Below are 15,413 nucleotides of genomic sequence, written 5' to 3' on the forward strand. Positions count from 1 at the left end.
TCAAGTCGAACCACCTAGCCTCCACTCCTCATCGAATCGGGGTATCTACACGGTCTCATTCCTACGCTGTGAGTTCTGAGCTACAGAGCTGTCTGTCCTCATAAGAGCCCTTCCTGAGCAAGGGCGAGCGAACAGACTCCTAAGCCAAAAGGACACTGACATCGTGAGGACAACCAAAGAGTTGCACTGGAGAAGTGCGTCATTGAGCAGCCTGAACGGTCCACGCGGAGAACCCACGGAGACCTTCCCCACGTAATTACATCATTATATTCTGACCCATAAGAGCGGCAGTTTGGGGCAAGGCTAGGGTTAGAATAAGCATAGCTGACACATTCATCCAAATGTATATTTCTCTCATGTACTTTCTCTGTTTCTCTCTCTTTTAAATCCCCATTTTGGGTAACACGCGCCATAGTGTGTTGGCCCGTTATACTAAGTTCTAATCAATAGCCTAGAAGGTGTTTTTGTGTATGTATATCTTTTATCATCATTTTAGCTTTCTAGTAAATAAATACTCAACTAAGATTGGTGTGGTACGAACTCATTGGTGAGACCCGGGACCGTGCAGATTCCCGGATTATGCGACGATCAGAATGAGACTGTAGAGGTAACTGGTTAATTAGCAGCTGTTGTAAAATCGATATTCTGATATTCTTTGAGTTAATTTGGGAAATAGAAACTCAATAAAACTAATTTTCCCATGGTGCCCCAGGTTAATGAGTTAATAATTGCTTGATTCAGTTAATCACGCAATTAGTGACGACTAATGTGACGACTGTTGCTCATTCGATGAGCAACAGTCGTCACATTAACTAATACAACGTCACGACAACTTATTCTAATTGGAAAAGGAGATTATTTACAAAATATTTAAGCAAGAGACATACTCCAAGACACACAGTACTAAATAAACTGTCACATTACAATGCAGGGTGATCCATTCTGGTTGAATGTATACATGCTTTAATAATATTGAGGCATATTGGATATGATATAATATTGAGGTACAGTAAGAGGACTAGGGCAACATCCACTTTAGGCTCTCTTCCCAGGAATGATGGGTCTGTTCTTGAAGTCCTCACTTTCGAGGTAAAGCATGCAGATTGGGTCGGGCACACAACCTCCTCGTGTACTTCTGGAAGGAGGGGAAGGCATCAAAGCAGGGGAGGCTGAGGACTTGGTGGTGGATCAGCAGGAGTATGAGGGCTTAGTCGGCTAAGGACATCTTCAAGATAGAGGAAGAGACCATGAGAACATGAGAAGTCCCAGTCCAAAACAACCCTTAGTCCCTCCCTACCCACTACCACCATGTTCAGTGCCTTAAGGTACTCCTCTTTACCGGAGTCCTAGGGAACCAAATATCATTTTTCATCAATTTAGGGCTCAATTCAATCAAATCTGCTTTCTGGTTACAGTAGGTAAGTAGCTATGTTTCCTATAGTCAATACTTTAGTCCTACTCTACTACTTCTGTACTTTAATTCACTATACTATGATACAGATATTGAGCGAGACATATTACACATAATGGGTGAGTCAATAGGAATGTCATTATGTTGCAAGCAGGCTTTTATGTTATTTCTCCACCTACCAAGTTTCTGTGCGAGATGTCTCTTTACCACATTGATCTGGTACAGAGTGAGGCCACAGTCTTCAAATTTAGGGAGCTGACCAAAGAACTGAAGTCCCAGTGCAGTCAAAATTCTGTTTTCCTGTGTTCTGTATCATATTATACAACAGCTGATGAAACTAACACTTAAAGTGTGATAATTTTTTATTGGGTTATTTCCTGATTGATGCTGGTTGAAAATGCAATCTACAAAGGACTTTCTAATCAGCCTGTTTGCATGGACGGGAGTTTCAGTTTGCCTGGTGACAACACCAGGTGGTAAATTGGTTAATAGACTAATAACAAAGAGAGTTCCAAACCTCTCTGCCAATAACAGATAGTTTTAAGTTTTCCCCTCCCCACACAGACAAGTCCTAGACAGTCTCAGCAAAATGAAAAAAAAAAACGGCTGCATTGGGCACTTCACTTCTAATCCCAATTCAAAAATCTAAATTGTGATAAGTCACTTCCTCAATCACCTAGCATCTAAAAGTTCAAATTCATGATTCTGAGAACACCTTCTATGAATACATAAGTGCATTCACAACGCCTTATGTGCATGAGCTATGAGACAGTATTTGTTGTAGCTGTATTTTGTATTGATATGTTTGTCAGGATCCGTTTGGCTGATCTTGCATCCATCTTCTTCCCCCTATGGAGCTTGTTAAGGGATCTCTTTGTCTCAGTAAGGCCCACATGGGTGTTGTTGCTTAGAAGCCCGGGATGCCAGTGTCATGTTTGCTAAGTTGCTATCTAAACTGCCTTGTTAGGAAGACATTGTCAAGGATGTTTCAGTAAACATTTAGCCAATGCCCGGATCAGGGCAAGTTGAACGAGCCCTCGGGGGTGTTGCAGCATTTTTGCAAGTAGCTTTGCAGAATTTTTACAGTGAGTAGTGAACCCATAGTGCTAATAAAACTCACTGTCAAAATTACTGTTTTCCAATAAAAAAATGTTTTGTATAATAAGCTGGTCCTAGAGACCTTGTGTAAAACAGCAACATTCATTTCAATTGATTGATATTAAGAGCACACATCATCAGGATACACATTTATAAAATCCTTGAAGGTTAATCTTTTTCGAAGGTTACTCCCTTCCCAGATAAAACTGCATTAATGAAGACATTTTTGTTTGCATGTACTGTAAAAGGTGAAATGCAATAACATGACTTGACTAGGGTACATTGGTTACCTTGGTAGTAGTCAGAGACTCACACAGCTGGCTTTGAGAGTGCCCTCCATTCACATCTCCATGGTGACAACGTTCTTGTCAAACTCTGCCCCTTGGTCTTTGAACCTCACTCGGATAACCTCAGCATAACCTGTTATTGCTCAGACAAAAAATCTCTACCAAATGAAAACATAATAGGGCCTACTTCCAGCACACCAGGATGTCTAGTTCTTACAACAAGGTTACAAACAGAGTTTAGGGCAAAATAAAATGTTCTGTTTATGTTCTGTTTAGGCACATCAATAATTGTTTCTGTGTTGTTTCAAAGAAAAGGTTACTTCAATAGCCAAGTTTGACATGACACTTCCATAAGGAGTTGGCAAGAGAGCAGAAACAGACTGGCAACCAGGTTAAAGGTTGACTACAGTATTTTTGACTTCAATAACTGTTCATTTTCATAACTTAAAAGTTCATTAAATTATAGTGGAACATTGATCAGGTCAACATACCTCGAACCGGAAGATACAGTGCCTTGCGAAAGTATTCGGCCCCCTTGAACTTTGCGACCTTTTGCCACATTTCAGGCTTCAAACATAAAGATATAAAACTGTATTTTTTTGTGAAGAATCAACAACAAGTGGGACACAATCATGAAGTGGAACGACATTTATTGGATATTTCAAACTTTTTTAACAAATCAAAAACTGAAAAATTGGGCACACCAGGCAGGTCCGAGATACTGCTGTGAAGAAGTTTAAAGCCGGATTTGGATACAAAAAGATTTCCCAAGCTTTAAACATCCCAAGGAGCACTGTGCAAGCGATAATATTGAAATGGAAGGAGTATCAGACCACTGCAAATCTACCAAGACCTGGCCGTCCCTCTAAACTTTCAGCTCATACAAGGAGAAGACTGATCAGAGATGCAGCCAAGAGGCCCATGATCACTCTGGATGAACTGCAGAGATCTACAGCTGAGGTGGGAGACTCTGTCCATAGGACAACAATCAGTCGTATATTGCACAAATCTGGCCTTTATGGAAGAGTGACAAGAAGAAAGCCATTTCTTAAAGATATCCATAAAAAGTGTCGTTTAAAGTTTGCCACAAGCCACCTGGGAGACACACCAAACATGTGGAAGAAGGTGCTTTGGTCAGATGAAACCAAAATTGAACTTTTTGGCAACAATGCAAAACGTTATGTTTGGCGTAAAAGCAACACAGCCATCACCCTGAACACACCATCCCCACTGTCAAACATGGTGGTGGCAGCATCATGGTTTGGGCCTGCTTTTCTTCAGCAGGGACAGGGAAGATGGTTAAAATTGATGGGAAGATGGATGGAGCCAAATACAGGACCATTCTGGAAGAAAACCTGATGGAGTCTGCAAAAGACCTGAGACTGGGACGGAGATTTGTCTTCCAACAAGACAATGATCCAAAACATAAAGCAAAATCTACAATGGAATGGTTCAAAAATAAACATATCCAGGTGTTAGAATGGCCAAGTCAAAGTCCAGACCTGAATCCAATCGAGAATCTGTGGAAACAACTGAAAACTGCTGTTCACAAATGCTCTCCATCCAACCTCACTGAGCTAGAGCTGTTTTGCAAGGAGGAATGGGAAAAAATGTCAGTCTCTCGATGTGCAAAACTGATAGAGACATACCCCAAGCGACTTACAGCTGTAATCGCAGCAAAAGGTGGCGCTACAAAGTATTAACTTAAGGGGGCTGAATAATTTTGCACGCCCAATTTTTCAGTTTTTGATTTGTTAAAAAAGTTTGAAATATCCAATAAATGTCGTTCCACTTCATGATTGTGTCCCACTTGTTGTTGATTCTTCACAAAAAAATACAGTTTTATATCTTTATGTTTGAAGCCTGAAATGTGGCAAAAGGTTCAAGGGGGCCAAATACTTTCGCAAGGCACTGTATGTGAGCGTGAAAGACACTAAAAAGAAAACAAACCCCCCCCCAGTAATTATTAGGAAGAAATATATATTTTTTGAAGTCTCTTCACACTACATATAGTGGTCCACAGTACAAAGTCTATTTCCTTTATTGTCAGTTGCCTACAGCATATCCAGCAGCAACTGCAGAAATCTATGCAATGTGTATGTGTTTTACCCTTTATATACAAATCAACAATAATCTATAACTAAACAGGCAAGACCAGTAGATTAAGTGTTTCTGTGCATTCACTTACTCTCTGTATAGTTAGGGCGAGATTTTTTAACTTGTTGGTTTGTTATTTTGACATGCACGTTCAGATTGTGAAAATGCTGGAGAGTTGGTTATGTATTACAATAGACGGTGTCATTTTGTACAGTGCTATGTTCGCTTCACTTCATAGAGTGCTTTGCTTAGTGCCAGATATGTTTGTGCTGTCTTGCCAAACTGGTTTGACAAGGACCATAGGCATTGTCTTTACAGCACAAACAGATCTGGGACCAGGTTAGGGAGTCATAATGACTCATGCTTTGCTGTCTGGGGAGTTGCACAAGCAAAAATATGACTGGTCCTTGCGTTGGATGCACGTGATGTTGAACTGGATCCTCTGGCCTACGTTTTTGTTAGGTGTGTCCAAACTTTTGACTGGTACTGTATGTACAGGTATCTGATGATACTCTGGAATGCAAGTGCCATTTACTGACATACAGCTTTTTCAATTACTTTGGTGAAAGGTCAGTAATACTTTGGTGAAAGGTCACAGTATGTAAAGGTCGTCATATGAAGAAGGTGTGGACCAAAGCGCAGCGTAGTACGTGTTCATCTTTCTTATTTGAACTGAACACTGAATAAGAAAAACAACAAAGAGAACAAACAAAACAGTTCTGTCTGGCGCAAACACAAAAACAGAAAACAACTACCCACAAAACACAGGTGGGAAAAGGCTACCTAAGTATGGTTCTCAATCAGATACAACGATAGACAGCTGCCTCTGATTGAGAACCACACCCGGCCAAACACACAGAAATAGAAATCATAGAAAACATAGAACACAAAAACATAGAATGCCCACCCCAACTCACGCCCTGACCAAACCAAAATAGAGACATAAAAAGGATCTCTAAGGTCAGGGCGTGACACGGTAATACATTGGTTGAGCAATTATGTCAATTACGTACAATAAGCGAGTGTTAGGCCACAATTCAATCAATTGCAAAAACTGCACTGATGTTTCATTCAAAATGTCTACACTTTAATTTCAGGACAGGTGTGTTTTAGAGTTATTATCTTGCAGATTATGTATGCTGTATTGGACGTGTTAACCAAATTAAACTCCTGAAACTGTTTCACTTCTTCTTCCTCTTCTGCCCTTGCAAACATTGTCTTTGGATATTGACTTGAAACTACAACTACAGAGTTTTTAAATCTACACCACGTGTCTGCACCATATACTCCCACTATTGGTGTCCCCCAGGGCTCGGTTCTAGGCCCTCTCCTCTTCTCTCTATACACCAAATCACTTGGCTCTGTCATATCCTCACATTGTCTCCCAGGTGGCGACATGCATCTCTGCGTGCCTGGCAGATATCTCAGCTTGAATGTGGGCCCACCACCTCAAGCTCATTCTCGACAAGACGGAGCTGCTCTTCCTCCCGGGGGAAGGCCATCCTGTTCAGAGACCTCTCCATCACAGTTGACAACTCCACGGTGTCCCTCTCCCAGAGTGCAAAGAACCTTGGCGTGAACCTTGACAATGCCCTGTCATTCTCTGCAAACATCAAAGCAGTGACTCGCTCCTGCAAATTCATGCTCTACAACATCTGTAGAATACGATACTACCTCACACAGGAAGCGGCGCAGTTCCTAATCCAGTCTGGACTACTGAAACTCGCTGTTGGCTGGGCTCCCCACCAAACCCCTGCAACTTAACCAGAACGCTTCAGCCCGCCTGGTTTTCAACCTTCCCAAGTTCTCCCATGTCGCTCTGCTCCTCTGCACACTCCATTGGCCTCCAGTCGAACCTCGCATCCACTACAAGACCATGGTGCTTACCTACAGAGCATCAAGAGAAACTGTCCTGCTCAAACAATACACACCACCCCGAGCACTCCGTTCTGCCACCTCTGGTCTCTTGGTCTTTCCACCCCTATGGGAGGGCAACTCCCGGTCAGCCCAGTCCAAGTACTTCTCTGTCTTGGCACCCCAATGGTCGAACTAGATTCCCCCTGAAGCTAGGACAGCAGAGTCCCTGCAAGTCCCTGCAAACCTTCCGAAAACATCTGAAACCCTACCTCTTCACAGAGGATCTTAAATAATCCCAAAACTTCCCCCTCGCACTCCCTCCTCACCCCGACCAATTTATTTTGTTTAAAGATTTTGGTGAACAAACACTTGCACTTCACCCGTTCCTAGCTCTGACTTTACTGATAGCTACTTTATTGAGTAAAAATGTACTTACTACAGTATGATTGTGATATGTTGCTGTCCTACCTAGCCATTTTAAGATTAATGCACTAACTGTAAGTAACTCTGGATAAGAGTGTCTGCTAATGACTCAAATTTAAAAACGTAAATATACAAATATCCTGAAAATACAGCCTAAACAGTCAGAGGGAAGCATCAGTGTTGTTTGCTTTATCTGCAATTGTGACCTAATGCTGCGTTCATAACCAAGTGGGAGGTGGGAATTTACCAGTTAAATCATTACTATTATGCATTGACATGCTTTGAACTTGTTAAGAAACACAGATTGGCTGCTTTAACTAAAACTACAGCTATCATGCTTGTAAAGAAATGATAGTGTTCAAAAACAATATTAATACATAGCTTTTTATAAATAATGTTTTATAGTTTCATTTAACTGCTGAAAATGCTGTAATCGGGATCATTTCAGCATGTGGGAGAAGTGGGCGCTCAGGACGAGGACGAGTTTCCCATTAGTAATTATCAATTGGATGGCCGTTCAACTGGATTTTTCACAGTCTTATGTGGTAATTTCCTACTTCTCACTTGCTGACAAATGCAGCGTAAGTGTCAGAAATCTTCTATAGCGCACCACTGCCCTCTAGCTGAGAAAAACCAGCTGCTACTGGATCCGACTGGTTGCCAGGAACCGTATACCGTATGTTCAGTAAGTGTCTTTACTTTTCTCCTCATGGTGATGCTCTACTACCAGGTATATACACTATATAATGGCTTTGCTGCCTAATATCTTAGTATTACATTTACTCATGACAAAACATGATCTTAATACAACATGTATTATGTTGGATTTATATTACACAATGTTTATTTTCTCATAATAATTTGCATTATGTGCCCAAAGAGGAGGAGAGAGTATTTTCACTCCCTAAGGTTGTCATTTTATATAGTGCTAATGTTCACCAGACTCTCTATGGAGTACTTGTCTGGTCCCAAATCTGGGGTTTGCTACTTAATACCTTGGTCTTACATTTACTCAAAACATGATTGTTATACAACAAAATCAATCCAACTCTGCATTTTTCCAAAGGCATTTTATATAGAAAACAGGTTAAAAATATGCATCACCGTATAGTTTCTAGATCATCTCAATGTACAATTATGTAATTATAGCCATCAAAATAAAATCATATATATGGGTATATGAAAATACATAGCTTAAATGTGAAGAATATCCTATTGTAACAAAAAAATGATGATGTAAGCTTGTCCCCATGAAATAGTTGGTGCGTCTATCCAAAATTAGTGGAGAGGTCCTTGATAATATTACATATTGTGTTATGAGATATATTGTATGAGGTTTTCCATTGCTTATCTCAAACCTTTTTTATTACACAGCAGCTATCGATTTTCATATGCATACAAACATTCGCTTTCAACTATTTCTGTTCTACTCAAAAATAGATCATTAAAAAGAGAAAATTCCACCATGACTGAAATGTTAGTTATTGAGCTAGAATAAACTTTATTTACAGTGTCTAAGAACATCCTATGAAATACAATATATAAATCAAATGTATGTTTCTGTTCCCTAGTATAATTACAATATAGATATCAGACGAAAGGAATGGTATATCCTGCATAGATCATTAAGGAAATCTAAAGCTGTTTATTATACCAATAAATGCTTAAGTGTAAACCAAATCTGGTCCCGAAGAGGCAATTTTCCACTTTCTATCCACAATTTCACATCAGGGCTACACAGAGAAAATAGGTTGACCCACACAAGCACCTCTATCAATGAGTTGGCAATGTATTGGACATAGCCTTGTATGGTGCATTTGGCATAAATGCAGTATGTGTCATTTAAAAGGAATGATGAGACCCACATAAAAGTATGTGTTATATCATAGAATATAAGAATGTGTTATATAGAATTCATCACATTTGACCTGAGAGGAATGCTTAACCAAGTTCCATCTAGGATGGAATGACAACTACTGTATATCATAACTCTTTGATAACATTACATGGCTGTTACATGATCTTTGATAATGTCAGATCGCTGTTACATGATCTTTGATCATGTTAGAATTACTTTGTTCTTAACGATCTATTACAAATGCTTACATTGAGTTCAGGTACATTGTTGTACTTTTTTGAAAGGGTATGCTCTAATTACGCGCCTAAAACAGTACCTAGTAGGGATAGTATGCAATGACAATACTGTGGTTGTTGCCATAAGCATTTCTGAATCTTAATATACAGTTTATGAAAGTGTTGCAGGCTTTATGTTATGTCCAATGACTCCATCTTGGCACTCCCCCACTATTGTAACAAATATTTTGGAAGGTATAGAAATGCATTTATTAATGTCTACATTTGTTTTTGCCACGTTTATTCTTAATGCATGCTTTCAAATTATAATATGTGAGCTAAAAATAAATATACAAATAAAAAGAATTTAAAAAAAGTTTTAAATGTTACTGTCCCCACTACAACAAAAGAAGACTTAAATGCATGTAATTTTGCCCTTGAATCACTTATTTGAAATACTGTAGCATTCCATTCATTCCTCTGGAGGACCGCTTCTACTGGGGAGTACCAATATGGCTGAATGGTGGCTTCAAAAGTCTCTTATCATCAGCAATCCAGAGTTTATATACTGTGTATTTGGAAAGTTTTGAGACCTCTTGACTTTTTCCTCATTTTGTTACGTTATAGCCTTATTCTAAAATGGATGAAAGTTTTTCCCCCTCATCAATCTACACAATAATGACAAAGCAAAAACATGTTTTTAGAAACTTTAGCAAAAAAACTGAAATATAACATTTACATAAGTATTCAGACCCTTTACTCAGTACTATGTTGAAGCAACTTTGGCAGCGATTACAGCCTCATGCCTTGTTTAGTATGACACTACAAGCTTGGCACACCTATATTTGGGGAGTTTCTCCCATTATCCTCTGGAGATCCTCTCAAGCTCTGTCAGGTTGGATGGGGAGCGTCGCTGAACAGCCGTTTTCAGGTCTCTCTAGAAATGTTCGATCGGGTTCAAGTCCGGGCTCTGGCTGGAAGCCACTCCTGTCCTGAAGCCACTCCTGTGTTGTTTTGGCTGTGTGCTTAGGGTCATTGTCCTGTTGGAAGGTGAACCTTCGCCCCAGTCTGAGATCCTGAGCACTCTGGAGCAGGTTTTCATCAAGGATCTCTCTGTTCTTTGCTCCATCTTTCCTTCGATCCTGACTAGTCTCCCAGTCCCTGCCACTGAAAAACATCCCCACAGCATGATGCTGCCACCACCATGCTTCACCGTAGGGATGGTGCCAGGTTTCCTCCAGACGTGACACTTGGCAGTCAGGCCAAAGTGCTCAATCTTGGTTTCATCAGGCCAGAGAATCTTGTTTCTCATGGTCTGAGAGTCTTTAGGTGCCTTTTGCAGGCTGTCATGTGCCTTTTACTGAGGAGTGGCTTCCGTCTGGCCACTTTACCTTTAAGGCCTGATTGGTGGAGTGCTGCAGAAATGGTTGTCCTTCTGGAAGGTTATCCCATCTCCACAGAGGAACCCATCGGGTTCTTGGTCACGTCCCTCACCACGGCCCTTCTCCCCCGATTGCTCAGCTTGGCCCGGGAGCCAGCTCTAGGAAGAGCCTTAGTGGTTCCAAACTTCTTTACAGACTATTCCTTCGACCTTCAACCTTTTTGCTCTGACATGCACTGTCAACTGTGGGACCTTATATAGACAGGTGTGTGCCTTTCCAGATCATGACCAATCAATTGAATTTACCACAGGTGGACTCCAATCAAGTTGTAGAAACATACCATGAATGTTCAATGGAAACAGGATGCACCTGAGCTCAATGTCGAGTCTCATAGCAAAGGGTGTGAATACTTACAGTACCAGTCAAAAGTTTGGACACACCTACTTATTCCAGCATTTTTCTTTATGGTTACTTTTTCTACATTGTAGAATAATGGTGAAGACATCAAAACTATAAAATAACACATATGCAATCATGTAGGTACCAAAACATTGTTAATTAAACAAATATTTTATTATTCAAAGTAGCCATCCTTTGCCTTGATGACAGCTTTGCACACTCTTGGCATTCTCTCAAACAGCTTCATGATGTAGTCACCTGGAATGCATTTCAATTAACAGATGTACCTTGTAAAAAGTTAATTTGTGGACATTTTTTCTTAATGCATTTGAGCTAATCAGTTGTGTTGTGACAAGATAGCGCTATCTTCTGTATACCACCCCTATTTGGTAAAATACCAAGTCCATATTATAGCAAGAACTGCTCAAATAAGCGAAGAGAAATGGCAGTCCATCATTACTTTAAGACATGAAGGTAAGTCATTGTGGAAACTTTAAAGAACTTTGAAAGTTTCTTCAAGTGCAGTCGCAAAAACCATCAAGCGCTATGATGAAACTGGCTCTCAAGAGGACCGCCAGGAAAAGAAGACCCAGAGTTACCTCTGCTGCAGAGGACAAATGAATTAGAGTTAACTGCACCTCCGATTGCAGCCCAAATAAATGCAGACACATCTCAACAGCTGGTTTGCGCTTAGTGGGACTATCATTTGTTTTCAACACCAAACACCTCCAGGCTGTGTAAGGGCTATTTGACCAAGAAGGAGAGTGATGGAGTCTTGCATCAGATGACCTGGCCTCCACATTCACCAGACCTCAACCCATTTGAGATGGTTTGGGATGAGTTGGACTGCAGAGTGAAGGAAAAGCAGTCAACAAGTGCTCAGCATATATGGGAACTGCTTCAAGACTGTTGGAAAAGCATTCCAGGTGAAGCTGGTTGAGAGAATGCCAAGAGTGTGCAAAGCTGTCATCAAGGCAAAGGGAGGCTACTTTGAATAATCTCAAATATAAAATATTTTGGTTACAACATGATTCCATATGTGTTATTTCATAGTTTTGATGTCTTCGCTATTATTCTACAATGTAGAACATAGTCAAAATGAAGAAAAACTCTTGAATGAGCAGGTTTGTCCATACCTTTAACTGGTACTGTATGTAATATATACATGTAATATATATACCTGTATGATTTTTGAATTTTTTTTTGTCATTATGTGGTATTGTTTGTAGATTGATGACGGATTTTGTCTGAAACGATTTCAGCAATCGTCTGAAATGATTTCAGCAATTTTAGAAATAGGCTGCAATGTAAGAAAATGTGTAAAATGTCAAGGGCTCTGAATACATTCCAAATGTACTGTAGATCATTGGTTATCCCCCTGTACTGTTTACGGTATTCTGATGTACACTCTCCAGGACCACGGCTGGACACAACTTTAAAACACACAATGTAAGAACCCCAAAATAGCCATAGCACTAGAGCAACAAGAACAGTGTTTATGTAGAAAATAAAAGGTGCTTTGCAACTAGGTGGATTTCAGGAACAAACATAATAATGACATTAATCAATGACTGATTATCTTATGAGAGAATTTAGGAGAAAATATTGTCAAATAATCCTACTGCTTGGTTATAAATCTATAACAGGAGAAAGAAACAGATAAAACCAGTACTAAACAACCATTTACTTAAAAGATGTTAATAAGTAATGATATATAAATATCTATAAACAGTAACACCATTTTTGTCTTAATGTAGGGGTAAAGTGGGGTAAAGTTTCATTTGGGTACAGATCTAGGATCAGCTTCCCCTCTTGCAATCCTAATCTTAACCATTAGTGGGGAAATGCTTAACTGACACAAGATCAGTCTAAGGGCAACTTCTCCGTACACCAATATAGTGAGGCAACAATCCTTTTTGCTGTTGCCTTCACTTGTGCTGTTCTTGTCTGTTAATACTAACTTCATGCAAACCTGTTGGTTAAGGGCTTGTAAGTAAGCATTTCAAGGTTGTATTTGGCGCATGTGACAAATACACTTTGATTTGATTTGCAAAGAGAAGACTTTTACAAAACAACCTAGCCAGGGGGTGCTGTGGAGTGTGTGGAGAAATGCTTGGATGTTGGCTGCTTGGTTGTACTGTGGGGTGGCGGTGGGTTCACTCATAGAAGCGTGTTGTAGGGCCTAGCTTCAGTTTCTCACTCAGTTTCTGGATAAGAAAGGACAGCTCCTCTGTAGCCCGAGACTTGTCTTCGAGGAGTTCGTACCGTAGACTGGAGATGTCCTGCTTGATTTCTTTCAGCTCACCTGCAAAGTAACATGTAGAGAAATAATGTCATTTCTGTTCAAGTGGTTTGTATTGAAGAATTCCGTTTGTGTTCTCAAATGCAATATTCACTGCATGACAATGTTGAACTGATCTACTCTCCATCATCTTTTTAAGTGCACAATGCAGTTAGCATGGTTTATTTTGCTTCAAACGTCAATGAGAACCCTGTGGAATTCGACCAGTTTGCAGACCTCTTCCTACCCTTGAATGGTTTATTATTGGCATTGTGTAACAACACTGCAACAGATTCTCAGAGACAATTTCAGATGAGGTACTTCAGAGGCAAAGTTAAGATGCAAGATTACCTTCATTGACCTCGTCGTTTTCTTTGTCCACTTGTGCTTTCAACACGTAGCGTTTTATGAGTCTTTTCATGATTTGCTGCAACAAGAAAAGAAAATGTCAAAAATGTAGGCCTATATGCTATTATGTTAATGTGACATTTTGGCTAAACATGATATTTTAGACTGACGGTGAGGTCACCTTACCTGATAGCGAGTGGGTTGGTTCAGGATGCTGTTAAAACTGTGGGACTCTGCTATGCGCAGGTTGGACTGGGTGAAGAGATTGAGCTGCAAAACACAGACATCCACAGGCACACACACATATTTGGATATTGTATCTGGATACTCAATCAACCGTTATGAAAATAATGACCAATGATTAACGTGTGTCTTTTTTTGTTTGATCAACTTTATATCTAGTTTTGTCAATTTTATTTTTCAGATGGGGGGGGGGGGGTTACAGGTACAAAAACAAAATAAATGCATATAAAGATGACCCATTCCTCACTCAAACCCCATCCACCTGTCTGCAACCTCACTAGCTTTCTAGCCAGCCACCCAGCTAGCTAAGTCCGGCAGGCCAGATACCTAGGTGCAGGCAGCCAGATAGCTAGGTCCAATATATTTGTCCAGGCCTCAATTGTTCCTTGACTAGCACCATTCATTCTCGCTGTTGATAAATCTACTGTTATAACTTATAATAGTAACTGTCACGATCGTTAGAATGAGTGGACCAAGATGCAGCGTGGTATGTTTCCATCCTTTTATTTAGAAGAGAAACTTAAAGCACAAAAACAATAAAGCGAATAAATGAAAAGTGCCGCTACATGCAGTGCAGAAAGCAATTGCACACAAACATAGTCAAGATCCCACAAATCACAACGGGGTAAATGGCTACCTAAAAATGATCCCCAATCAGAGACAACGATAAACAGCTGTCTCTGATTGGGAAGCATACCAGGCCAACATAAATCACTAATCACCTAGATGACCCACCCTAGTCACTATCACGCCCCAACCAACATGGAGAATAAACAGCTCTCTATGGTCAGGGCGTGACAAACTGTATCCACTGATTAAATGGGAGAGAGTGAGGTGATTGCCATCTTAGAGATAACATTTTTATTGCAGCAGTACCCGTAAAACACCAGTCTCAACGTCAACAGTGAAGAGGTGACTCTGGGATGCTGGACTTCTAAGTAGATTTCCTCTGTCCAGTGTCTGTGTTCTTTTGCCACACCTTAATCTTTTTATTGGCCAGTCTGAGATTTGGCTTTTTCCTTGCAACTCTGCCTAAAAGGCCAGCATCCCGGAGTCGCCTCTTCACTGTTGACGTTGAGACTGGTGTTTTGCGGGTGCTATTGATTGAAGCTGCCAGTTGAGGACTTGTGAGGACTTTTAAAATGATAAACTTGGACAAGCTAACACAAGGTGCCATTGGAACACAGGAGTGATGGTTGCTGATAATTGGGCCTCTGTACGCCTATGTAGAAATTCCATAAAAAAATCTGCCGTTTCCAGCTACAAAAGCCATTTACAAAAGCCATTTACCACATTAACATTGTCTACACTGTATTTCGGATCAATTGTATGTTATTTTAGTGGACAAAAAAAATGCTTTCCTTTTAAAAACAAGGACATTTCTAAGTGACCCCAAACCTTTGAACGGTAGTGTATATACAGTTGAAGTCGGAAGTGTCCACAAATGTCTTGTTAACAAACTGTAGTTTTGGCAAGTCGGTTAGGACATCTACTTTGTGCATGACACAAGTACA

General features: G+C 40.2%; 1 protein-coding gene across 1 annotated transcript in view; it reads right to left on the bottom strand.

Annotated features, from left to right (window-relative positions):
- Positions 1 to 12,198: 12,198 nt before the first annotated feature.
- Positions 12,199 to 15,413, bottom strand: part of LOC109865065 (short transient receptor potential channel 3) — a 38,957-nt gene continuing 35,742 nt past the window's right edge. Inside the window, exons 10-12 of the mRNA XM_020453184.2 lie at positions 13,843 to 13,926; positions 13,660 to 13,735; positions 12,199 to 13,332 (exon numbers count right to left, since the gene is read on the bottom strand). Coding sequence (XP_020308773.2) covers positions 13,184 to 13,332; positions 13,660 to 13,735; positions 13,843 to 13,926 — 309 coding nt within the window. The 3' untranslated portion in view covers positions 12,199 to 13,183. The remainder of the gene's footprint in view (positions 13,333 to 13,659; positions 13,736 to 13,842; positions 13,927 to 15,413) is intronic.

The sequence above is a fragment of the Oncorhynchus kisutch genome, linkage group LG19 (assembly GCF_002021735.2).
Source record: "Oncorhynchus kisutch isolate 150728-3 linkage group LG19, Okis_V2, whole genome shotgun sequence".
In the NCBI taxonomy this organism is placed as follows: Eukaryota; Metazoa; Chordata; class Actinopteri; order Salmoniformes; family Salmonidae; genus Oncorhynchus; species Oncorhynchus kisutch.